At 42.7% G+C, this 26645-nt stretch overlaps 1 protein-coding gene across 10 annotated transcripts in view; it reads left to right on the top strand.

Annotated features, from left to right (window-relative positions):
- The window catches only part of Ryr3 (ryanodine receptor 3), a 598743-nt gene that overhangs the window by 317932 nt on the left and 254166 nt on the right, over window positions 1–26645 (top strand). For 7 of the 10 annotated variants that reach the window (XM_045155995.1, XM_045155992.1, XM_045155991.1 and 4 more), the window contains 11 exons: window positions 1774–1933; window positions 3642–3789; window positions 4591–4799; window positions 5328–5502; window positions 11178–11386; window positions 12854–13029; window positions 14695–14731; window positions 15509–15672; window positions 19016–19181; window positions 24516–24602; window positions 25020–25246. In XM_045155995.1, the coding sequence (XP_045011930.1) occupies window positions 1774–1933; window positions 3642–3789; window positions 4591–4799; window positions 5328–5502; window positions 11178–11386; window positions 12854–13029; window positions 14695–14731; window positions 15509–15672; window positions 19016–19181; window positions 24516–24602; window positions 25020–25246 (1758 nt within the window). The remainder of the gene's footprint in view (window positions 1–1773; window positions 1934–3641; window positions 3790–4590; window positions 4800–5327; window positions 5503–11177; window positions 11387–12853; window positions 13030–14694; window positions 14732–15508; window positions 15673–19015; window positions 19182–24515; window positions 24603–25019; window positions 25247–26645) is intronic. The other 3 variants (XM_045155998.1, XM_045155993.1, XM_045155990.1) reach the window with 1 other exon arrangement.

The following is a 26645-nucleotide window of genomic DNA, read 5'->3' as shown; positions in this document are numbered from 1 at the left end:
GTTATACACAGGTGCCAACATTGCATCAGCTCCAAAGCAGCACCAGCTTTACTCAAATGCTTTCTTTTTAAATTCCCAAGCTGTCAAGTTCTATTCTCACACACATCTCCTGGTTTCTGGGAAATCACATCTAAGAGACAGAAGCTGGAGAACACTACTGGTTGAGGTTCCTGGGGCAGGACTCCATCTTTCATCCAAAGCAAATATCCTGAGAAAGATGTATGAAGGACAGTTCCTTATGCCTACAATAGATACTATATCTCATGGGCTCTGAATTGTCACATTCAGTTCTGGTCCCAATCTGAGAAGTCAGTGATCATCAGACATTTAAGCATCTGCGAATTCACATTCCCCCATGGATATGATCATCTGCTCTCTGGGTGTCCCACATAGTGCCCAACCTTCCCCCTCACATGATATTTCTACCTGGATTCATTCTAACCTCTTTCACATCTGCATATTATCTGTCAAATTATAGGCATTTGAGGCTATGATTCCTGAACTGGAGAGCTAACTGCAAAGGTTACTTCAAGTTCACAGATTTCTGGCTGTCATTTTTTATTTTTTTCATTCTAAAAGTAAATAGTCACTAAGACTAAGTGACCATTACAAGCTGATTTATAAGAGAAACTTGGGTTCAAAGTCTTGTCCTTGCTAGTCTGGTTTTAACTTTTTGTGTTCTGAAGTAGGATAAAGGAACGTCTGCTACTATTGCAACATGCTGAATGTGCCTGTCATTTTCAAAGCACATAAGTAGCTTCTTAGAAAGAAGAATGGATTTGTGGGATGGGACAGTAGCTCAGCCAGTAAAGTGCTTTGATCACAAGCACAAAATCCTGAATTCTTTCCATAGAACACATGTAAAATGCAGGTCATAGTGACATGTGCCTTGAATCCCTGCACCAGGGAGTCAGAGACAGGTGGATCCCTTGGGGTTCTCTGGCTGGCTAGTGTATCCTAATGAGAGACCCTGTGTTAAAGGAAATGGACATCACTCCTGAGAATGATACCTGAGGTTACTTTCTATTTCCCATATGCACATACCCACACATGCATGCACATCTGCACATACATGTATCCACACAGAACTGAACACACATGCACATACATTACAAAGAAGAACTGGGGCTTAAGAAAGAGTTTGCTCAGTGCACTTCCTGTGCAAGCATGAAGGCCTGAGGGAGTCTGAAACTGGTTGAATTAGAATCTCCAGACCCTATGTAAGTAGCTGGGTATGGACACAGGCATCTGTAACCCCAGTTTCTCAGAGAATAGAGACCAGGTACTTGCCTGAGCTCATGAAAAAGAGCATACCCTACTTTCAGTGAGAGTCCATCTCAAAATGAGAACTAGTGGAAGAACCATGGAGCAGAATTCTGACCTTCTGTCTTTTGTTCTGTCCACTTCTGGCAAGCACCCCTGCCACAGGTGAGCACATGCAATGCTTTACAGGCATGTATATGTTCACACCCCACATGAGCCACATTGTACACAGGCAAAAAGAAGAATGGTTTTCCACTGTCCATATATTTCCTCCAGCAGTATCCTTGGAAATCATTGCCATGTATTAGCTATAAGGATAGTATACTAGGGGCTTCAACTATGAAGTTAAAATAGAGTTGACTTTTCTATCAGCCTCTGAGGGGAGCTTCTGTCAGTACCCTCATTTGCCTAGTGTGTTTTCTATGTGCTCTTAATCTAAGAGAGAAAACCTGGAACAGGAGAATCATACAAATCTGTTCAAAATGCATATACTTTTGTATTTACCTATAGCTATATGATGTCCAATGGTTATAAGCCAGCCCCTTTGGATTTGTCTGATGTGAAGCTATTACCACCTCAAGAAATTTTAGTGGATAAACTTGCAGAAAATGCACACAATGTTTGGGCAAAAGACAGAATAAAACAAGGATGGACATATGGCATTCAACAGGTGAGAGTGCTGGGCCAGGCATGCTAAACAATTAGATGTGATCATCCATCAAAATACCATTTTACTTTGGAGAGTGTCATATTGGAGTATAGTCATTGTCCTTGTACTCTGTTCCTCACACTGCAGTCTGTTTATTATTTATAGGATCATGGACTGGGTTGAATTTATAATGACCACATTGACATTAAAATTCTAATTTTTTAGAAATGGATAAGGTTTATCTTTCTCTTTGGAGATTCACTGATAAAATAAAATGCATTGTCTTGTATGTCTAGCTACTAGCTATACATTATTCTTCATAGCTATATCTTATTCTCTGTAATATTGCTTTTATTGTGCAGTTACATTTTTATTCTATTCCTTAAGGCTAATAAAGAGCAAATCAATACCATAGGTTGGTATTTCTAGAATGGAGTATGAGACAAGGTCATCCAGAATGACCCCAAATAGTACCAGTGAGTATATATAAGAAGGGCAAGTCACCTAGAAAAAGTATGCACCAGCCTTTCCAGAAGCCTGTAGCCCCTCACTGAGGCCATTGAACCAAGTATTCCTGAGCAGAGCTCCCATTGTGACAAAAAAGCATCATAGCAAGGAATCAGACAGGGTAAGCACCGGAATGTTACCTCAAGAACTGAAGCCACCGCTTCACTCATCTTAGTAATTGCCAGGAGGAGGGTTAGATCCAGAAAGTTCATATGAGTTGATTCATACCTGAGCCTCTGCATTAGCTTCTCTCATGCTATGAAAGAACACCCAGCAGAAGCACATGAGGGAAAAGAGGTTTATTTTGGCTCATAGTTTCAGATAATGGCCCCTCATGGTAGGAAAGGCAGCTTGAGCAGCTTGTCTGTGGAAGCGGGAGTTTGCAACACATGTGTTCACAGCTTGTTGAATCAGGACATAGAACCCTAGTCCAGAAGCAAAACTGGATCACCAAGGACCTACTCCCTGGGCTCTACTTCCACCTGCCAAGCTTCATTTCTTCAATATCCCATAGTCTCCCAAAACAGTACCACTAACTAGAGACTAGGTATCCCAAACTTGACCCTGCAGGGGACACTTCAGATTCAAACCATGACAGCCTTTGAACTTACTGAAAACAGAAACCAGAGTGCAAGAATGAAAGCCAGAGAGGGGTGAGCAAGGAAGTTCAAACAGTGGATCATACTTATTAGTTGAGGTGACTTTTGCTGTAGTTGTCCTTTACCCTCTCTCTTCTTGGACACTCCTAAGGAACTTCAGATGCCTCTACTAAAGAGTGTGTCTTTGTGATAAAGTAGACCCATTCTGGCCCTGCCACCTTTTTTATTGTCTCTGTATGAAGACTTGCTAAGAGGCTGTTCTGAGGGGGCACTTAGAGTTAAAGGTGGCATGAATTTCCATAGGGGAATAGTTTTGTGAATCCCAGCTGCCTTGCCTTGACAACGGAGGTTTCAAGCCAGTTTCATGACACTTTACTTATTTGTGAGCTAGAATTATTAAAATGTGTCTTTTAAGGCTATCTTTGAGCATTTGTAAAAAATCTTCCATTTATACTCATTAATCCTGAAGAGAAGTGGCAAACATGTAGATTGCTAAATATCAAGCCACTTGAGTAAGAGCTAGTAGACTACTATGAGCCTGGTATGCAGGAATGTGTGAGTGGGATGAGCTACTTAAAAACTGAAATGTGTTTTCTTGGCCCCTTTCCTTTGCCACCACATAGGATTTGAAGAACAAAAGAAATCCCCGTCTGGTTCCTTATGCATTATTGGACGAGCGCACCAAAAAGTCAAACAGGGACAGCCTGCGTGAAGCAGTGCGGACCTTTGTAGGTTATGGATATAACATTGAGCCATCAGACCAAGAATTAGGTAATGAGCTGAGATCATTCAATCTGACCCCAGTTTTCTAAACAGGTCCTCTTCTGGGAAAATGTTACTTTTAGGTAGGTCACTTGTACTATAAGAATTGGTATGTTTTTAGTAGTATGTTTTAAAAGGAGGGACTGTGTTTGATATGAAACACCATGCCCTTCACAGATATTCTTACAGTGAGTACTTCTGTGACCTAACCCTATAGGGAGTATATTTTCTTGTAGGTAGGTGAGCTTTTCAGGATACCTGGGCACAGACTCAAGTCACCTTTATTTTCTCTCACCCTCCAAAATTGTGAATATCAGCTTACTTTTGAATCAGGAAATAATATCTTCAAATTAAGTTCTAGTACTATCAAAATCACCAGCTTACCCAAAAGGTACTAAAGGCAACAATGGCTCCTGAGATAACTTTAGAGTCAGACCTAGGTTCAAATCTTTTATCCTATTCATTATGTCTGTGACCTTGAACAAGCACTATCTGTGATCATGACAAATGATTTTACATCTTTTCCCCTCACTTTTTCCATCCTGATCTCATAGAACTATTATGGGGAAGAACTAAGATATGGTTGCTACCTGGTCTTTACACAGTCACTACTCAGTACATAGTGGCTTGCACTATTATAATGTGATGGCACTGAATTAAGTGTCATGGTATAAACAGAATGCCCTTCTGGAGAGTATGAGATCTATGGCTGTTGTTGGCATCAAGTTCTTTTAAGGAATGTTTGTTGGTTATTAAAAGTGCATGTTCTCTTTTCTTCTCCCTCCCTCACCTTCTACTCATCTCTCACAGTAGCTGATCCCACTGTGGAGAAGGTCAGCATAGACAAGATCCGATTTTTCCGGGTTGAACGGTCTTATGCAGTGAGATCGGGGAAGTGGTATTTTGAATTTGAAGTGGTGACCGGAGGAGACATGCGGGTTGGCTGGGCCAGGCCTGGCTGTCGGCCAGACATTGAGCTGGGGGCTGATGACCAAGCCTTTGTGTTTGAAGGCAGCAGGGTGAGTCCAGACAGTACTCACATGTTCAGTTTGAGTTTTCCTTCTCTGAACTTTCCCCGGGAGTCTGAAAGTACTGATTGTCTGGATGTTGGTCTTCAGAGAGAACAACAGTCGATACTGGGTAACAGATACTGAATGAACATCATAGTCTAATGATTGTTTCTTTGTTCTTTGCTGTGGTAAACGTGAGAACTATATCTCAAGTCCTTTCTGTAGTCACGTCCTTCTGCTCTTTGACCCAAGCCCATAGACTCAACTCCCATTGAACACTATACAGCCACTGCATTGAGACTTTTACCAATTTTCCCTAGAAGAATCCTATTTATTGGCAAAGATAGTTATGAATCAGAGTAATCAGGCCCCTTTCTCTGATGAGTCACTTGGGCCTCAATTTCATTCACTGTGAGACGTACGTACTGGACAGTCTTCATAGAAACCCTGTGCCACTAGCAGTCAGAAGATGGTTATAGCTTCAGTTGTGGGGATTTTCAGACTTCTTTTCTCTAAGCCTAGGGTCTTGTTTTTCAGGGCCAGCGTTGGCATCAAGGCAGTGGGTATTTTGGGCGAACCTGGCAACCCGGAGATGTGGTCGGATGTATGATTAACCTGGATGATGCATCAATGATCTTTACACTGAACGGAGAGCTGCTGATCACCAATAAAGGCTCTGAACTTGCATTTGCTGACTATGAGATTGAGAATGGTAAACTCTGCCACCATGCCACCACCACCCTCCCCACCCCCACCCCCACCCGGGTTACACAGGCTGAAGTAAACCCTAGGGAGAAATGAATGATTTCTGCTTAGGGTGCACTGCCTTTTGCATATTTGAAACTCTAGTAATGAGAACAGTCCTTTGTATTATAATTCCTGAAAAACCAAGACAAATAATAGTCGATGTGTGCTTATAATTTAAATTTAGAACTGAGACTAATCTCATGCCCTGTACCTTGGCATTTGAATATTCCCCAGGTTTGCCTGGAATACAATGGAAATGCTAATCACATGTTAACTAATGTCCTTGGCCAAAGAGAAAAAATCAGTGGGTTGTAGAGTTATCCTTTTATTCTGATTTGAATTGTCAGTTGCATGTTTATATAACTTAACTTGATGCTTTGATGATAACCATTGAAACAACAAAGCTAGACCTAGCCATTCCCTTGAATGAAAGAAAATTTATTTTGAAATTCACATACACTGTGAAACCAAAGCAAAGCTGCACTTCCTCATGGTCATGAATAGACCACAATGAGTGCAGTGGTTCCAAGTACAAAATGAGCAGTTAGAGCTTATTATTTTCTGCCTTCGTAACTATGTGAGATGTACACAAGATTGTTCATAGGTAGAAAGCACTGGACTGCAGGCCAGCAGACCTCCCTCTAAGCTGAACAGCTTCTAGGGACACTCTGCTTCACCTATTTGGGCTTATGTTCTTCATGTTCTTCATGTAGGCCAAAGTTAGGGGATGGATGGATGGATGGAACAAAGGCCATTATTCATTCCAGGTATGGAGTTCTGTGATGTGACATTCTGCCAGTTGTGTACATACCCCATGTTTGCTAATAGTGCCTAATTAAAGGAGGAGGGTACAGCTGTGCCTTAGCAGGTCTCACCCTGCCCTTGCCTCTATGACCTGTGACCTCAGTTGACTTTACTCAACCCATCTGGGCTTCTTTTCCCCCCTCTATAAATGATGAGGGCTACTGGTAGCAATAAATTTTTGAAATCTTACTAAATTCTCTGCCTAAAAAGCTGAAAATATATTAAGTACTTAGGCAAGAAAGTCAAAATATACCAATTCATGTTCCTGTGATATATTTTTTATCTGCAGAGTACTTTTAGTTTTATAAAGACTTTTTATAGACACATACTATCTGCACTATACATGTCGCTGCATCTTTCAAGCACTTTAAAGGTTTTTCTAAGAGTGTTTGGGGAAATGGAAAGGTTGCAACTGAATGTATTTTCATTCAGAGAGAGGCTGTCTAAATGCAGAAGAGGCACATTTCAGTACCTTCTAAAGAGGTTTTAAAATCAAAGTGTTTTTAAAAAATCCTGTTTGGGGAGACAAGGGGAACATCCTAGGTGCTGGTTCAGAGGCAAATGAGATGAGAATTGTGTCTGTTATGCAGTGTTGAGAACTTCTGGTAATTTGGGTAGCTTGGTGTCAAGTCCAAAGCCTTGTCCAAAGCATCCCCCCAACCCTATGTTAAAAATACAGACTCTGGGGCCAGAGAGATGGCTTAGCAGTTAAAGTGCTTGCCTGCAAAGCCAAAGGACTGAGGTTCAATTCCCCAGGACCCACATAAGCACAAGGGGCACATGCATCTGGAGTTCATTTGCAGTGGCTGGAGGCCCTGGTGTGCCCATTCTCTATCTGCCTCTCTCTGTCTCTTTCTCTCTACCTGCCAATTTCTCTCTCTCTCTCTCAAATAAAGGGAAATAAAATATTTTTTAAAATACAGACTGGCCAGGTGTGGTGGTGCACATCTGTAATCCCAGCACTCAGGAAGCAGAGGTAGGATTGCCTTGAGTCTGAAGCCACCCTGAAACTACATAGCAAATTCCAGCCTGGGCCAGAGTGAGACACTACCTTGAAAAAAAGAGTCAGTCCCTCCCCCCCTCCAACACCCCCCTTCTCTCTCGGCTATGGAGATGGCTCAATGGATAAGGCATTGCCCTACAAAGTCTAACAACAATCCAAGGTCAATTCCCAAGAACCCACATAGGGCCAGATGCACACAGTATGACATACATCTGGAGTTTGTTTGCAATGGCTAGATGCCCTGGCCCACCCATCTTCATTCAGTCTCTCGCTCTCTCTCTTGCTCATGGTGGTATACACCTTTAACCCCAGCAGTTGAGAGGCTGAGGTAGGAGGATCACTGTGAGTTCGAGCCATCCTGAAACTACATATTGATTTCCAAGTCAGCCTGGAATAGAGTGAGACCCTACCTCCAAAAAATAATTAAATAAATAAATAAATAAATAATTCAGACTTTCAGCCCTACATAAGGCTAGAGTCAAAAACCTCTATCCTGACAAGTCTGTTGTGATTTGAACACATCTCTAAGTCCAAGTCTGAGAAGTGAGGCTCTTGAAGCATGTACAAATGCAAGCTATAGTCATGGTGAGGATGCCCTTTCTATTACGGAACAAGTAAGATGAAAATATAAAAAGGTGAGTGGTAATGCAAACCAGTGAGTTATAAATGACAAGTGACTAATGCAAATCAAAATTCTATATGAGTGGGATCTGAACTAAATGTTGAAAAAACTACAGGATGAATACCTCTGAGGGGAAGTGTGCTCCCGTCAAAAGCAAGGAGACCAGTGCTGTGGCATCAGGAAGCTTTAGCACAGGGTGGAACAGGGAAAGGGCAGTTACCTGTGTGTTCAGTGAATGGATGACAGAGCTGCTGAGGTAGATGAGGTGCACATGCATTATAACCTCGGACACATGACTCAGCCTTCTCATTGAAGGAATTGGTATTTATGCTAGGCCAAACACCCCTGGATTTCCCCCCATAAAATGAGCTTCTCTTACAGTGTTTGAACAGAGAACTGTTGTCAAGGACAGAGCTGCTTTAGGGTAATTCTGTTTGCAAAGATCATCCTTGCTGTAACAAGAGATGCTATTAGGCTCTTTGTGTATACTGATATGATTTGATCTTCAGAATTAAGAAGTCTATAATTAGGAAGCTCATTTCTTTTTATGTAATTTATTTATTCATTTAAGAGAGAGAATGGGCATGCCAGAGCCTCTAGCCACTGCAAATAAAATACAGACACATGTGCCACCTTTTGCATCTGGCTTTACATGGGTACTGGGGAATTGAACCTGGGTCCTTAGGCTTTGCAGGAAAGCACCTTAATGGCTAAGCCATTTTTCCAATTGTGCCATAATATGTTCAAAAATTATATTGGAGTGTTGGATCATACTTTAGTAATACAGAAATAAAATAATTGGAAGGCTGATTTAGTTCTATGACAGCATAAGAATTGGCAGAGGAATAGCTGAAAGGAAGTTGATATGACATGCTTTACAATAGCCCACAGGCCTTGGGTAACCATACAATATCTCTCTGTTCTATGAAGAATGTGAAAAGAGGCAGAAAATTCTGCCCTGGATTATTCAGAAAACATTTGTCGAAAATAAACATGTTATGCCACTCCCTCCCACTCAGACTTTTCGACCCACTAGGTATTTATCCTACCATTAAGTAAAAGCAGAAGGAAGGAAAAGAGGGCTTTTTAAGGTACCCTAGTCTCTGCTTATATCAAGGGTAGAGTGTTTTATTCTCTGGTCTATAAGACAAAACCACCATGGTGTGGTTTCTCTGGATTGAGTTCACTCCCTTAGCAGAATAGCCACTGTGCTACCTTGGAAGTGGGGATGACTTACAGCAAAAACATTCACTCTTATATTCCATTCCTTGTCCCCATGTCTCTAAGCTCCTTGACACTGGAACAGTTCTATCGACACCATCATTGTCCCACACATCGCAGCTCATATCAGAGCTTTCTGTCCCACTGGGGAACCAGGAAAGTTTTCTGGCAAACAATCTTAATTCTACACTGTAAGCACATTTCCGGAGGTTAGTGATCTCTAAGTAGCTGGCAGAGCCATGCTGGGGCTGTTACAGGAGTGGGTGCTTGTCTGGTTAGCCATTCTACCTCCTATCTTGAGGGGTAGGCCCACAGGGGAGCTCTTTGTACAGACTTCCCTGTCATTCTGCTAGGATGACGCTAATGTTCTCTTCTTCCAGAAAGGTATTAAATACATCTATGCCCTAAATGACTTCAAATTTCCTAACATCCATCAACTACAAAATTTATTTTTAACTTATGTGATGTATGTTTACCTAAAATCAACATGGCTTATGTAACAGTATGTAAGAAGTCACTCTACAAAGAGTACAGCTTGGTTGGCTATAAATGCTAAATCATTTTCCCCAAATTTTCTAAAATCATTTATGTTTCCCCAGAAAGGATTAACATGCCATAATGAAGCCCACTGTTTTGTACACTAAAAATAGCAATATTAAAATATTGCTCCTCACACCAGTTTTTACTGTGGGGAGCTCCAGCCCCTGCATTAGCCAGTGGCCTCTGAGCCATTCCTTCCCTTCGCCATGCTCTCTGCAACTTCAGCTGTCTTCCAGCGCCTGCCTCCCACATCCTCTCAAGTCTAAGATAATTAGTGCTTTCCCTGCTTTCCTGATTTGTTGGCCCACAATTATGATCTATAAATAACCCACAAACAAGAATGCCAGACAGTTTGAACTACTGCTTTGGTCTATTCTGAATGGTGTTTTTAAATATGAACAGGAAAGCAGAGTGAGCTGGGAGAGATGACAGCAGCTGTAGAAGAGAAGAGTTTTCTCTGGCACCCACTTGAAACTCTTGAATTCCTGTTTAGATGAGCACAGTTGAACAGGAGGACAGAGCTTAGCATTTAAAACTTCTTAGACCTGCAGTGTCAGAACATTAAGGACTTTTGACCTTTCATTTCACTCATGAGAAAGATGGGGCCCAGAGAGGCTAAGGAATTTACACTGTCATTTTTTTAAAAATTGTATAGATTTAAGATATTCAGATAACATAATTTCAGAAGGCATACAAAAGTTTACTATAGTATAGCCATTATAGGCCAGGTGTGGTGGCACATACCTTTAATCACTGTACTTGGGAGACAGAGGTAGGAGGATTGCCAAGAGTTTGAGGCCACCCTGAGACTACATAGTGAATTACAGGTCACCCTGGGTGAGAGTGGTTTTTGTGGTATTTTTGTTGCTTACTTGTTTGTTTTGCTTTCTATTGTTTTGTTTTCTGTGGCTTTGATTTTATTAGACAATGTCTACCACGTGGTTCAGGCTGGGCTGGATCTTGGGATCCCTCTGCCTTAGTCTCCCAGGTTCTCAGATTACAGGCTTGTCTTGCACTCCACCCCACCTCTTTGTTGTAGTCATTGTGGACATTGTTAACTGCAAAATCTGCTCAGAGCCATTCTTTAGGTTCATGCTATTGTTTCAATAGTGATTAAGATTTGCCAAGTTTAAGAACAATTTAAATAAAGCAGAGACAAAAGAAGTTAGTTTTGGTTTTACTCTTCTGCCTTCAAAATAATCCTACCTGCATGATTTTTTTCTCCCAAATCTATTTGAACCAACCTCACTTTTCTTTCCTATATGCCAAGGGCAGTGGAAGTATCCAGGAGGTTTCCTGTTGTTGCTTTTCTATGCTAGGAAGAGGCACAAAGGGTTGTGTCCCATCTTACCTGCTGGAACTCCTAGCCCTCCAGGAAGTACAGGTCCAACTTCCTCTCCACTTCCCAGGACTACACCCTTAAGCTGAAGCCAAGCTCTTTCTTCTGCAGGCTTTGTGCCCATTTGCTGTCTTGGGCTATCTCAGATTGGCCGCATGAATCTTGGAACGGATGCCAGTACCTTCAGGTTTTATACTATGTGTGGCCTCCAAGAGGGTTTTGAGCCTTTTGCTGTCAACATGAACCGAGATGTTGCAATGTGGTTCAGCAAGCGCCTTCCAACATTTGTGAACGTGCCAAAAGATCATCCCCACATCGAGGTACGATTACACACCATGGCAGAGGTGGGCCATGGCACTAAGCTCCCACTAATTCTCCTGTCAACAGACAGCTGCTTACACAGCTCCTGCCCTGGCTGCCTACCAGCCACCTTCCACAGAGGTGCCCTCAGATCTACAGTCTCCAGACCTGTCTAGGTACTCAGTAGTATCCTCAAAAAGACACCAGCTTTGGACACACAGCCTTACAGATTGTCCCCAATCTTGACCATACTTGATTTTCTGCAGACATTGTTTATTGTGGAATTGTCACAGTAACTCAGTCCCCAGGGACCCTAAACAATGTCTTCTTTAGAAAACACAAAACTCTCACTTGAGACTATATTCCCTGAACATACATGTTTTTACATGTTCATAAATGTGTGTTTTAGGCCCTATTGAATTTTGGTGGTACTATTTCCAGCATTTCACCTGAAGAGTTGAGCATAGCACTCCCACTTTGCAAGGGAAGCAAAGAACAGCCAAAGAAATTAGAAGCCAAGTTTGGTTCTGGTATCTACATCTACTTGCCTCCATTTTGCCCAGGCCTACGACACATATTTTTTGAGATGAGTATGAGAACAGCACTGATGGACACAAAACAAGCCAGCTCCATTTCAGCAGTACTAAGTTTTAACCTAAGTTCTTAACTCACCTTTCAGTCACCTTCAACAATTAGTGGCTCTTAATACCCCAGATGGCCCTCACAGTCTTAAACAGTAGATTTTCTTCTCATGACTGGATGACCATTACTGTAGAAAGGTGACCTTTATACTTTGGGAGATAATGGACCCCTCAACAAACTTATAGAGTCCAGAACCCCACCACATTAAAAAAGATCCAGCCAACACACATCTATGAGCACACTTATGGGTGCCAGGATCCGAACTGTTCTTTAGAGAGTAGGGAAAGGCTCGGGTAATAATAAAGCTGAGTATTGTTTCAGGATACCCACATAGCATTTGTGCACAGAACCTGGGATTCGAAGGCATCTCACTTCTGGGGCTGTAACTAAGGCAGAGATGGGAACCTGATAGGTAGTTGAAAGTGCCCTCAGAGTGAGCATCGAGAGCTCTTGCTGAGCTTGGAGCTTTCTAATACCTTTCCCATAGATGTTTTCATGCCCACAGATAAGGTACATCTTTGTATAGATTGATATCTTACCTATCTTCATAGACACAGCACTATATGACCCAGATACCGATGCCTGCTTTGGTGTTTGTTCTCTACCCTTCACCATACCGAGAACCCAGTGGGCATGTTTTAGTTTCTCCAGCCAGAAGCAGATGTGTTAGTTTTTAGTAGACAGGACCCACGACATGAAAATTGTGTTTTGCTTGTAAGGATTTTGTTTGTTGTGATGTTTATAGTTTACATAATGTCTTAATACATATCAGTGAGAGACATGGGAAAGAGTTAAGGTCAGGCCCTCCTGTATGTCAAGGTTAGGACTCATGGTGATATTCCCAGGTCGTGAGGATTGATGGCACCATGGACAGCCCTCCGTGCCTCAAGGTGACCCACAAGACATTTGGCACACAGAATAGCAACGCCAACATGATCTACTGTCGCCTGAGCATGCCCGTCGAGTGCCACTCCTCCTTCAGCCATAGCCCTTGTCTGGATAGTGATGCTTTCCAGAAAAGGTGAGGCTGGGGGGTGGGGGTCCTGTGTGTACTCTGCAGTTCTTTCTGCTCACTTTTCAGTCAACAGCAAGACAACAACACATTATTATATGGAGTTCTCTCTGCTTTCGGTCAGGTAAAGAAATGAGGATGTGTGTGTGCACTCATAGGTGAATACAAGGGCGTGTGTAGGGGTGCACTGCAGAATAAATGATGAGCCCACCAAGTCCAACAGAGTCACATCTGTGTGTGCACATGAGTGAATGCACGGGCATGTGTGTTGGTGCACTACAGAATTAAGGAGCCTACCAAGTCCAACCGAGTCACATCTGTTGCAGAGGCTTCCACACTTTGTGCTCTCTGAGCTCAAGCCTTTTTGCTGCTAAAATTTCCTGTGACTTGGGAGTTAAAGCATTGCTTCTCAGAGCTGGGGAGATGGCTCAGTGAGTAAAGGAATTGAATTTAGATCCCCAGACTCTACAGAAACCAAGATGTGGTAGCATGTGTCTGCAATCTCAGTGCTCCTAAGATAAGATGGAAAAGAAGGCAGGAGAGCCCAAAGAAGCTCATGAGCCACCTAGCCTGGCAAACCTAGCTTCAAACAACAAAAAGACCCTTCCTCAAAACAAAATAGGTGATGAGAATCAACATGAGAGGTGGTCCTCTGAGCTCCACACATGCTGTGGCACACACATAACCAGCAGCTAAGAGTATACACATGCATACATACACACACATCTTTAAGAAAAAATAGAGGACATGATGCAGTTACCTTCTCATTACTAGCACAAAGCACCAGATCTAAACCAGATAATGGGAGGAGGGTTGTCTATTTTGACTTACAGATTCAAGGGGAAGTTTCCATGATGGCAGGGTCAAGGATGGCATGAGCAGAGGCTGGACATCACTTCAGCCACAGCAGGTGGAATTCTGCAGTATGAGAGTGCTCAGCCTGAGTGGAACACCCAGCCAACTACCAATGGAAAACTGAGGGTTAATTACCCTCAAAGCCCACCCCCCATTGACACACCTTTTCCAGTAAAGCTCCACCTGCCTCCCAAAATGCCATCATCTGGGAACTAAGATTCAAAGCACATGAGCTTATGGGGACACCTGATTCAAACCACAACAAGACTGCTTCTGTGTGAAGTGAGAAACTTCTGGAGGCCAGTTAGCTTCTTTGCATACCTAAGAGCATTTCCCAACCTTATAGTTGTGTGGCTCTTAAGTAATGTGATTTCTTCCTTGCTGATAAGGAATGAGTTTCTTGCAGTCTATGTTTTATTTGATGTTTATTTTTAATTGATGGGTGTCTACTATCTGGAGCTGTCTTGTCCAAATCTCTTATTGCATTTCACTATATACCAAACTTTGAAACAAGCACAGCTGGCAGAGGGAGCAGAATAATTCATTCAGAGACATCTCTCCCTATGTTATACAGCCTCACCATGCTCCTGAGCTCTAGCTTACCATCTGCACTGAGGAGCGGAGCTGGAAGCCACAGTACTGTCTGTGGTAGTAGCTTACAAATGAACAGCTCCCAAGACCAGTTGCAATCATCTGTGTATAGAAAACAGCCAGTTTCCTAAAACAGCCTTGATCATTAAAGGTAGATTAATTGCCTGTCAGATCTGTGGGATTCTCCACACAACTTAATAACTAAAATGTGGATTATCTTCCCCCCAGGAAACAGATGCAAGAAATACTCTCTCATACAACAACAGTAAGTAAATACACTCAATTATGGCTTTAATTATTTGATTTGCTGAGTCTGGTAATAAGCCCCTTACAGCAAGCATTTGTCTAGAGATCTTCTTTAATTGCCAATTACTCTGTCTTTTAATATGCATTTTGGTGCTTCCAGAACTTCCTATGGCATTTCTCAAATGAGGGAAATAGTTGCTCAGTGAGAAGCAGATGCTCTATCTAGAGCCCCTACTTGGAGACCATGTGCATTTACTTGTTCTACACTTGCACAAAGGACCCAACACTACCTTCTGATTGAAAAGCACATCAGTTGGAGGAGTCTCAACTAAACCCCTTACTTTGCTCTTTTGTGCCACTTCTGCGAGTTGTCTCCCTTGTGTCTCCCTTCAGTGCCACGAGTAACGTTGGAAGCAAAGGAGAGGAAGGACCAGGAAGCAGCCCAGAGAATGGCATCTACTTTTGTTCCCTTTCCACAGTGAAATAGTAGAAAGTCAGAAAGATGTGATTACAGATTTATTTCCTTTTCTCATTCTTCTTTAGCACCTGTTGTCTATGGAAAAAGTGCACTTCACCCCTTTTATTGGAGTTGCCCTACAGTCTTAAATTCATAGGTTAAGCATATGTGAGTTCATAGTGAGTTCTAGACCAGCCCTGGTTGCAGTGAGGCCCTATCTCAACACAGTGTATACTGCTTCATAAGAGAAAGCCAAGTCAGCTGCTGCATAATTTCTGCCTCTGAATCTCTCCTCCGCTGACTGGAGTCACTCAACCCACTGTGTTGTCCCCTCCACAGCAATGCTACTATGCCATCCGCATTTTTGCTGGGCAGGACCCTTCCTGTGTCTGGGTTGGATGGGTGACTCCAGATTATCACTTATACAGTGAAAAGTTTGACCTGAATAAAAACTGTACAGTGACTGTCACTCTTGGAGATGAAAGAGGCCGGGTCCATGAAAGGTAAGGGGGCTCCCAAAAGGAAGGATTGAACTTTGGTCTTTTGCCTCTCCTCTTTTCTGTTCTATCTCACCCCTAAAGGAGGAAGTATTCCAGCCTATGTTAAAAGGGGTATATATAAAACAATAGGGCTGAAGAGGTGCCTTGGTGAGTAAAAGCATGCACCACACAGGGTTGAGGGCCTAAGGGGACCTGAGTTCAAGTCTCCAGCACCCACATAAACAACTTGGTATGGTAATACACACACACACACACACCCCTACCTCTGTAACCACAACCATGTAGGAAGCAGAGACAGGAAAATTGCTAGGGCTCACTGGTCAACTAGTCTGACCAAAAAGGAACAAGGAAGCTCCAGGTTCAATGAGAGACTCCATCTCAAGGATGCATGCCTATGAGTGGTCAAGAAAGAGACCCGATTTCACCTTTAACCTCTGTATTTGTCTACATGGAAGATGCACATCTGCACACACATGTATACAACACACACATACACACACTCTATAACACACATACTACTATACAAACAGAAAAAAAGGAAGGGGAGCATGAACTTAACTGGCGTAATATCCTCAAGTAAACTGAAGCAATGAGGTAGGGATTGCCATGACAATGAGGAGTGTTTGTGGAAATAGAGGATCATTTCATCTCCTAAATAAATTGTACCCCAAGGATGGGTGATAAAGATAAACAGTTGGGGTCAAGTCTCTCTGAGTTTTCACCATGAAAAGCAAGTGCCAGGTTCTGCAACATTACAGCAAAACAAAGACCCTAGGTGCTTGAGAAAAGTCAGTTCAGAAGAATAAAAAGATGTACCACATCACACAGCACCTGATAAACTTAAAATACTTCATCCCAAGAGGCTATAATGGCTAAAAGAATCATGAGTATAAAAATATGTAACAAATTCCTCACTCGCAACCACTTAATGGAAATCAGAGGTTTTTATGATCCCACCTGTGCCTTTCCACTGTCCCCTGGCACTGCAGCAGGGAAAGAAGCTGAGTCCAGATGTGTGTAGTCATGACTTTGAATGGTGCCTCCCAGTCTCTTTGTTCCCTGCCCTCTGAAATAGGAGAACATCTTTTCCCTATGTAGCCACATAGAGAGTGGCAGTAAGAGTTGATCTTTCCTCTCTGCAGAGTCAGGAATGCCTTACAGTCAACACTTTACACAGTAAAGTCTCATGGAAAACTAGTGGCCAGATGTGAGTCACAGTCACAGCTATAGCAGACCCGGTGGGCAGGAGAGCATAGGCTCTGAAAGCAAGCTTATATGCCAACTAGGTTTAAAGTTAATTACCAGTACACACTAGCATTGTGACCTTGAATCAGTCACATAACCTACCTGGGCCTTGATTTCCTCATTAGTAAAATGTGAATAATTGTTCTAATCCCAGACAGAGCTGTAAGAATTACTTCACTTAATTCATAAAAAAAAAAAAAAAAATGCTTCAGACAGAGCATCTCCTCAGGCACACAATGAATCTTAACCAAAATTGCTATTGCCATTGCTGAATGTCCATCAAGTTATGGGAGCCAGAATGGGTCTTATGAGCCTTTGCCTTTGGAAAGTATGTAAAAACAATTAACCAATTCAGGTTTTGTTCCTCAGCCATCTCATTTGCATTTACTGTTCCTGTTTGCCACTTGATTTATCTGAAACTCACTGGCCACATTTTCTGTAGAAATTAACTGACTTGTTAAGCACCTGGAGCAAGACCTAGTATATGGTTAATGTCCACTCATTCTTGTTTCTTTGTCCTACATCATGAGTAATAAACACAGGATCAATTTTTATATCTTCAGGGCATTTTAAATTTGTGCTATTTAATATATTCAAAGCCTACCATTTCCCATTACACAGCTTCAGTACATTATTAACTGAATTCTATATTGGATATCAGTATACTTAGTAATTTAATCAGTAAAATGCAATAACATTAATCTTGATAAACATATATTAGTGGCCATAATTTTTGGAAAAGACAGTTTGCAGTGGTCCCAGCCTGAGAAAATTCACCCTGAGAAAATAGTTCCATCTTGTCCCAGGTGAGAGGAGAGAATTACAGATGGATGTACACTCAGAAGGAGGATTTTTACTTACAGGGGAGAGTGATGTACTTCTAGAGACAGAAGGAAACTTGGAAAATCCTAATATTACCCTGGGCTTTCCAAAGAATACAGTTCAGACAGGTTAAACCTTCTTGAGGTTCCAAAAATCTGTCCACCACTCAGTGCTGAATGCACACAGTCCTCCATATAGCTGAGGACCACAGTAGGAACCCACAGCAATCACATTAGATTAGCCTCAGCATGCTTAAAGGGCTGCTCCAATATCAAGTGTAGAGAAATTATACTTTAGCCTGGAAAAATCCTCATCATATCATTTTAAGGGCCCCAGTCCCTCAGCTAATGCAGCTATTGCACCCCAGGTGAGCTTAGGAGGAGGCATGATTGACTGTTTCTTGTTCCTACCCGTTGAGAAGGGTTCTGAGGATCATGTCATCCACTGTGTGACTGTCTTCTTCAAAGTTCACACTGGATATAAAATCATACAGTTAAGGAATGATATCTGGGGGTATAGCTCAATGGTGATGAACTTGCTTAGCATTAGATTTTAACCACAACACTGCAAAAAAAAAAAAACAAAAAACCTCAGAATTTGGAATCTTTAAAGGCTCTCTAGTTATTACAGTTGGATTTAAAATAGAAAAGAATATAATTCCACATTCTAGACATTGGTATACCACTAAGTGAGATAGTGTGAAAGGAATTCAAGTTGGTGTTTAGTCAGTAGAATAGACAGCAGACCTCTAGAGAGCAGAGAAGTACAAGACAGGACCATCTGGAACAGTGAGAGGCCATCACAGACAAACTCCCTACTTTGCATGACTTCATGTGTTCTAGCTGCCATTCCAAAGAATATGTGCCCAAATTTTCAATGGTTTGTAGACCTATATACAAGATGGAGACTAGATTATTGTTTGTGCCTCTCATACCAAATCCCTATATATGTGTGCCTAAATTGGTTTCCTTGCTGTGCCTTAATTTTCCATTTCTAAGGTGGTAATATGACCCTCCTCATTATCACTCCTTAGAGTCAGGAAACAGTGATCTTAACATTGAGGTCTTTGCAAGGAGGTTGCCTACCCCATTGCTGTATCTCTAAGTAAAGTGGTGCCTGAATAAAGTAAGTTGAAGCTGAATGAATTCATTGAATAAAAATATATGTGAGGCTGCTCATGAAGTTTTATGGGTATGTTTCTGGGGAATTTTCTCCTGAGTCTTGCTTACATATCACCCCAACAAGATTCTGTGCCCTTTCTTTCCTGCCTACTTCCCAGTGTGAAACGCAGCAACTGCTACATGGTCTGGGGTGGGGATATCGTGGCCAGTTCCCAAAGATCAAGCCGGAGTAATGTGGACCTGGAGATCGGCTGCCTTGTGGACCTAGCAATGGGCATGCTGTCCTTCTCAGCCAATGGGAAGGAACTCGGCACATGCTACCAGGTAAGTGCAGCCACTGGAGCTGAGGCAGTGCTGTCCCAGAGCTGGGCTTTGTGGCTGGGTTCCTCACTCCTCCATGTTCATCATCCACACCACAGGACATCCAACTGGTGAGCCCACATGGGCTACCAGCCACTCCTATGACAGCAAATAAACACAAACAGAGTGATTTTATTTCATACTAAGAAAAAACAAAACATGTTTATTGGTTAATTAGATACTTACTTATCTGTCAAGAGAAACAAAAAGCTTTTCCTTAATGAGCTCTAAAAGATTATTCAGTTCTTTAAAAACTAAACCTCTGTTGCCTATACTACTAAGATACATGATTTAAAAGGTGAGCAGGGAAGACTTCTGGCCAAGATGGCGACTGCCTAGCTGTGCTGCAAATCCTGGGGAAAGAAAGATAAATGCAGATCCTAAGGAGAGAGCCAGCCCATCATACCTCAAAAAGGCCCCAACTGAAACCAAGGAAAATTGGCAAAACAAGCAAGAGTGCTGTTTTCCTGATGAACCGGATACCAGCACAAGGGGGAAGGAGACCAACACAGAGAAAAATCAACTTCCTGCCAAATCAGAGAGCCAGAGCCTCAGAGGCCCCCAACACCTCATCACTGAAGCAGACCAAAAATGAACCCAACATGGCTTAGGGAAATTTTGTGGAAGAGGGGGCGGAAAGAATGTCAGAGCCACATGTTGGGTCATGATATGCAGAGACATTTATCGTACCAATAACTGTGGGCTAACTCCACAATGCACGACCCATATACCTCAACAAGGATGGGCCAATGGGGAGGGGGTAGGCCACTGATGAGCCTAATAATGGTACCAAACTGCCTGTGTTTGCTGAATACAAAACTAATAAAAATTTAAACAAATAGAAATTGGAAAACATAATCTAAAGTTTATACCAAAATACAGAACTCAAATTTACAAATAAGTCTAAAATCAAGTATAAAAAAAATAAAAGGTGAGCAGAAATATTTCTCACTTTAAGAAACTTCTTCTATTCAAAATATAGCCCTATACAGACTTATGTTATCCCTATACAAAAAAAAAAAGAATTATTTGTACTACCTATGGATACTTTCCATGATCCCTAAAAAGGTATTTTTGTGCATTAGATATTTTCCTATTTCATAATCTATAAACTTATACAGAAACAATTACACACATGTGGGTTAAATTATTATTAGCCACAAAAGTCACCTTTCCCTCCATTGTGCTCATGGAGCTTAAAAAAGCACCACACACTCTATCTTGCTCTTAAGGTTTTACAATGAATATTTAGTCCACTAAACACTCTGGGAAATACTTCAGAAAGAAGCCTATGTAATCAGTCATTTCTCAAATTGCTTGAACAAGAAAACATATTTTGTTAATTTTATCAGCTACCTGTTTTTCCATCAGCAGGCTTCTCCAGCACCCAATGAAGGTGTGGTTTCTAGGTATGAGCCTATAACTCCACAGAGCCTACCACATGAAATATTAAACTGAAGAGTTAAATTTCTAAACATGCTTGATATTATAAGGTAGAAAAGAGTGTCACACCTATGTGTAGAGTATGTTATCAGAGTTATAAGGAGGAAAATGCTGGCTCCCACCAAGAATGGTTAGGAGAGTTCCATAAGGAAAACTCTTGATTCTTGAGGTAAGGAAAAGAACAGTGTACTCGGGAAGCAAAATGGATCAATCCCTAGAACAGCATGGAACTCTTAGGATTCCTGGTGAGAACTTGATTGGAAAGGCAAGGAGGTTCAGATAGAAAATGGGGAGCTGTTGAAGTTTGCTGAGCATCTTCCAGGGTCACCAGCTTAGCTAACTCTATCACATAAAGAAAATATCCCGTTATAACACAAAGGATGAAAGCCCTCATTCTTTGGTCCACCCTCAGGTACAGTCTTGAAACTAAACAATTTCTAGGCAGTCATCTGTGGTGAGAGAGATGGACCCACAGAGGAAGCAGACAGAGCAGTCAGCCAATACTTGAAAGGTACACTGACCAGGAGCAGATGGATGGACTCCTTTGTTGGGCGCCTGAGCAGCCCACTGACAGGGAGATAGACAGGTTGTCCCTAAAGCTGGGGGCTCCAACCATTTCCAAAGAGATATCTTGGAAGCCAGGCTTGAGGAAGAAAGTAAATTATTCTAGTACTTTCTCTCCATGCTGTCTATCCTAGCCCAAGTCCCTTGAGAAGTTGTTAAATACATTATTGCTCTCCTTCAGAATCCATTAGCCTTTTCCCACTAACTTTTGAAATGAGCTGAACTGAAGGGTCCTCCCTGAGCTACTGAGAGTTCTGGAACATCTAATAACTTTGAAGGCTAGTTGAGCTTTGGAGATCCACAAACATTAACGAATTAACAGCAAAACAAAGTGGCACTTGCCACAGCAGTGACTTGTCGGCCTCAGTGAAGAGCTCATGATGCTGAAGGGATGCCGTGACCAAGAGCAGGATTTTGTGCAGCTTCATCCCGTCTTTCATGGTGTCACCAATGTGACATTAAGCTAGACCACTGTCCTCTTTGAGCCCTTCATGTAAGTTCTGCTCCACGACTCAGTGCCGCAGTCCTGCCTCTTACCCTAAGGCATGTTTTGAGGTGGGAGAGTGACAGGGCTCTCCGAGGGACCTTTGGCAGGCTCATACCCAGACAACCCTTTCTCATTCCAGAGAGACAGTAACATCTCCAGCCCTGCATCTGGACTCTAAGGCTGGTGTCATTGTTATTCTACAGCTGTAGCAATTTTCATTTTTCAATTATCTCAAGAGGAGCAGGCCTGCAATATTTATACACTGGCCTTCAATTCAGACAGGACCTGTAACCAAAATAATGAGAGAAGGACTCTGGTCCTCCCATTAAAGTAGTTCTATGCAATTTGAAAACCTTTCTCTGTTCCACTTAGTGCAATCAGTAGAGAAATGGGAACTAAAATATACATTCAAGAGCTACTCCTCAGTGATTGTCCCACTCAGGCCACAAGCATAGAGGGCAGAGCCAGCTGTGAGATTTGGATGTATGAGAGCGCTAGCTTTCTACTCTTGCCAGATGCTAGGCTCTGACCTTCACACATGATTGGAAACAGAATGGCTATGATCACAAGGACAAAATAGATCTGTCAGTGATAAAAAGAATTTAGCTACAAAAAGAGAAAAGTCAATGGCAGGTCACAGGAGCTCTGAGTGCATGCTCACTGCTCACTGCCTCACAGAGAAGCCCTGATTCCTCCAGGTAAGCCCTCCGAGGGCAGAGTTCAGCTCTGTGCCCACTGCCCACTGCCCACTTCCCAGCAGTGAGCATCTAACAAGTATTCACTAATGTTGTTTGTTGTCAGACTGACTGACTTGGCTGGGAAATCACTTATTTCTACTTTTTATTTTCCTGTTTGACAAGCTGCCACAAAATTAGCAGCTTAAAACAGTCTGTGCTCATGGTTTCCAGCTCCACAAGCTCACTTGGCTGCTCCCATAAGGCCAAAAACAAGGTGTCTTCTGGGCTGAACCAACCTCTTCTCTGGAAGGTCTGCAAAGGGTCAATTTCTGAGCTTGCCTGGGCTGAAGGAAGTACCCATCAATTCATATTGTGGGTCTGCTGTTCTTTGTTCTTGCTGGATGGGAGCTAGTGCCCAAAGGGTGCCCTCATTCCTTTCACATACTCCCCATCTGCAAAGCCAAATAAGTTCAGTTCCATTGCCTCATATCTCTCCAACCCTTCCTTCGGCACAGAAAGTGAAAAGTCTGTTTTTAAAGGACCGTTGTGCAATTAGATGGAGCCAGCATCTTTCCTTTCTAGCTTAAGTTCAACTGATGAACAGCTTTGCTTGCATACATCATCACCCTCATGAGCCCACTTTTGTGCTTTCTTCTTATTTTAGTAGTGAAGAAAAATCTGTGCTGTTCATAATGTGAACGTGTGCTTAGCATAGGAAGAAAACTTATCCCAGGATACGCTTACAAAATGCTCCCTACAGCGGGGTGTGGGGAGGGCCCTAGGATTTGGCTGAGCACTTAGCAACGTTTGCAGGAAGCAGTCACTTCAGACTATAGCTCTCTCAACTGGTGTGACTGAGATCAGCATAGGAAGCCTTTGGATAAATACATTTGTTTTACCCTCTAGGCACAGACTTGCAAGTTACCTGCCAGTCCAGATAAAGCCTCCTCACCCAGCAGACATTTGTTTGCTTAAGGTTACAGTGCCTTTGGGTAGTGAATTTTATTCAAAGTCACATACTGGATATGTGAAAAGCCTAAAAGTCTAAGGACCATCTGAGGGATAACTCCTGCTTTATGGCCAAATTCAGAACTGCATTAGTGTCTCTTGTAGACCTGTTTCTGTCCCTTTTGCTGTGAGTCAAGGCTCTGGCACATAGCAGGTATCCAAAAGATACTAAATCATTATTTGTTGAATATCCTTTACAGATCTTGTTTCAGACAGAGTCAGGTACTTTGGCAACCCACCCCAAGATTTTGATTTTACAAGCATTCATCCTTTAGATCATCCATGGGGACCTTGTAAGACTCCATGCTGGGCCCAAGTTTAGAATTAAGCCAGTGATGAACAAGTGACAGTACTTGACAATTCAAACTTTTAAGTTGTAGCCACAGAAATGTATGGTTTGGGGCTTGTGGGAAGGGGGATGTCTCAGCTGGTATCAGCACTTGCCACTTAATCATAAGGACTGGAGACTTCCTGAGTTCAATTCCATAGCACATATGTCTTAAGTCCAATTCCCCAGTATCCAAATAAAGCCATATGTACAAAGTGGTGCATGCATCTGGAATTCATTTGCAGTGGCTGGAGGTCCTGGCATGCCCATTCTCTGTCTCTCTTCTATCTATCTCTGCTTGAAAATAAATAAATTAATTAAGTAAATTTAAAAAATAAGACAGAAATGACCCTTAGTCACACCCCATCTTCAGTCATCATCTCCTCTGGGCAGGCCTGGTGAACAGTGGTTCCGTCCATGTGCCGTCTCCATGCTCCCCTGTAAGAGAGTGCATCCATCAGGGCATTGCCTTCAATAGTGTGTTAGCAGCTTCTTCCCTATGATTCTGTCCCCACACCCCAGTGGAGGCTGCTGACTGCAGGTACTTGAGAGGGGAAGAGGAAGGGTGTGAGATTATTTAGCCTGAAGCAGAAAATGTTTAAGGAGGAATGCAGTCAGTCTTTACTAAGAGATACGAAGCCTCTGAGACTATCTGAGCAGTGAAGAATGACCAGCCAACTAGCCATTCTCTTTCGTCTGAGCTTAAATGAGAGTACTGACTATTACACCCAGTGGCTTAACAATGATTCCATAAGCCCTAGCCAAACCTCTGGATTTATTTTGGTTTCCAGGTGGAGCCCAACACCAAAGTGTTTCCAGCAGTCTTCTTGCAGCCCACAAGCACTTCTTTGTTTCAGTTTGAACTTGGGAAGCTGAAGGTATTTATTTGTCCCCTCATCTAATAGCTATGCCAAGAGAAGGGAGCACTCACTGGCCATCATGGGTCCAGTCCCAGACCTCAGAAGACAGGGAAGATCTCTGGCTTCACATTTCCCTCCTCTCCTCCCCCAGCCCCTTTACCTTTGCTTGTGAAATTCAGATGAGCATGCCTTCTTATTTGCCCCTTCTCCCACTCCAGTTGAGGGCTAAAAGGATTAATTAACATTCAAATAACTCATTGTTCAAGGTCTTAATCAACGCTGGCAAAGCCATTACAAGTCCCCCAGATACACATATCCTTCTTTAACTCATACCAGCTATATTTATTATCATGAGCCAGGTACATGACCCAACAACTAAGTCTCTTCATATTGCATGTATGTCTTCTACTCTGATGCCTTTCCACCTTACCCCAGAATGCAATGCCCTTGTCGGCAGCCATATTTAAGAGCGAGGAGAAGAATCCAGTCCCACAGTGTCCACCTCGTCTGGATGTCCAGACCATCCAGCCTGTGCTCTGGAGTCGCATGCCCAACAGCTTTCTGAAAGTGGAGACAGAGCGGGTGAGCGAGCGCCATGGCTGGGTGGTACAGTGTCTGGAACCCCTGCAGATGATGGCACTTCACATCCCTGAGGAGAACAGGTACTGGAGTGGCCTGTAGAGAAGGGACAGTGCTGGGAAGCCATGCAAATCCTAGAGGGAACTAGTTTCATCCTTAGTGGAGCCAATTCAGTCCCAAAGTCACTCCTCATCTCCCACAGTGCCTGGTTTCTATTCTTTTCTTTTTCTAGTGTCATTATTCACTCAAAACCAGCAGAAAATGCATGATCTGTGCTGTCATACATTGGCCACAGGGTCTACTGAGGGCTTAGAATCAGGAAACATTTCTATAGATTGAATTTGAATCATATAATCCTGAAATATTGTTGATTTTTCAAAAGCCAACGATTGGGGAGATTGTTCGTTGTTCAGTGTGCTTCATGAGCAAGTATGAGGGCTTAAGGGGACCTGAGACCACCAGAGTTTGAAACTCCAGATCCCACATAAACAGCTGGGTGTGGCCACACATACCTGTAGCTCCAGTCCCACAGGGGAGTAGAGACCCAAGAATCACGGGATCCCAGAATCAGTAAGAAACTCCAGCTCAAAACATGACCTTGTAGAAGAGCAATGGAGTGGGCCACCCCACATTCCACACTGGCCACTGTAGGCAAGCTCCCCCTTCTAGAGGTGATCCTATGGGGACCAGCACATACACACACACACACACACTCACACACACACACAATCTCATGTGTGCACATGCAAAAAGGGGTACTAGCTAGTGCCTGTTTGCCTAGCTTAACTTAGATAAGTAAGAGTCAGGGTCTTGGCTCCCCCTGTCAAGAAGACTGTGGCATTGATCCCGTCCCAGCACTGTCACTTTCTGCCTGTGCAGTCATGGGAATTTCTCACACACTCTAAACTTCCTTATCCTCAGCCACACTTTGAAAGCACCTAAAGTATTGCTGGGAGAAAAACATGAGGTTGTATGGAAGAAATCTAGCAGTTTCTGAACATAATAAGAATTGAGTTTTATTATTGTGGGTGATCTTAACAGAAGTATGTGCAGTGAGTGAAGAGACTGGACATCTAAAGAGCTGCCATTAATGTCCCTTTGGGTTATGAGCACAGCAGGACAGGTAAGTGCAGGGAAACAGAAAACACAGTTGTCTAGCTAAGCAAGCCCACCACAAAGGTCAATAAAAATCTAAGGAAAAGCCAGAACCCAGGCCTGCATCCACATGAGCAAGGGAGAAACATGCAGGCTTTTAGTGTCAGGAAGAAAACACTGGCTGGCCTCCTGCATTTGGAAAATGTTTCCTCTTGACAAGAGTACAGGTGGATTTGTTCTTCTGGAGAGAAAGAAAGTAGATTGGTGTCACACAGATGGTGTAAGTTATACTCTAACAAGGGCATCAAGGTACATCTTCTGAGAGGTTTCTACATCAAGTACCTGGAGGTCCACTTGTGCTTACAGATAGGACCAGGTTGTTGTCAT

Source organism: Jaculus jaculus, chromosome 8 (assembly GCF_020740685.1).
Source record: "Jaculus jaculus isolate mJacJac1 chromosome 8, mJacJac1.mat.Y.cur, whole genome shotgun sequence".
NCBI lineage: Eukaryota > Metazoa > Chordata > Mammalia > Rodentia > Dipodidae > Jaculus > Jaculus jaculus.
The sequence above is the reverse complement of the archived record's forward strand: the minus strand, read 5'-3'. Positions and strand labels throughout refer to the sequence as shown.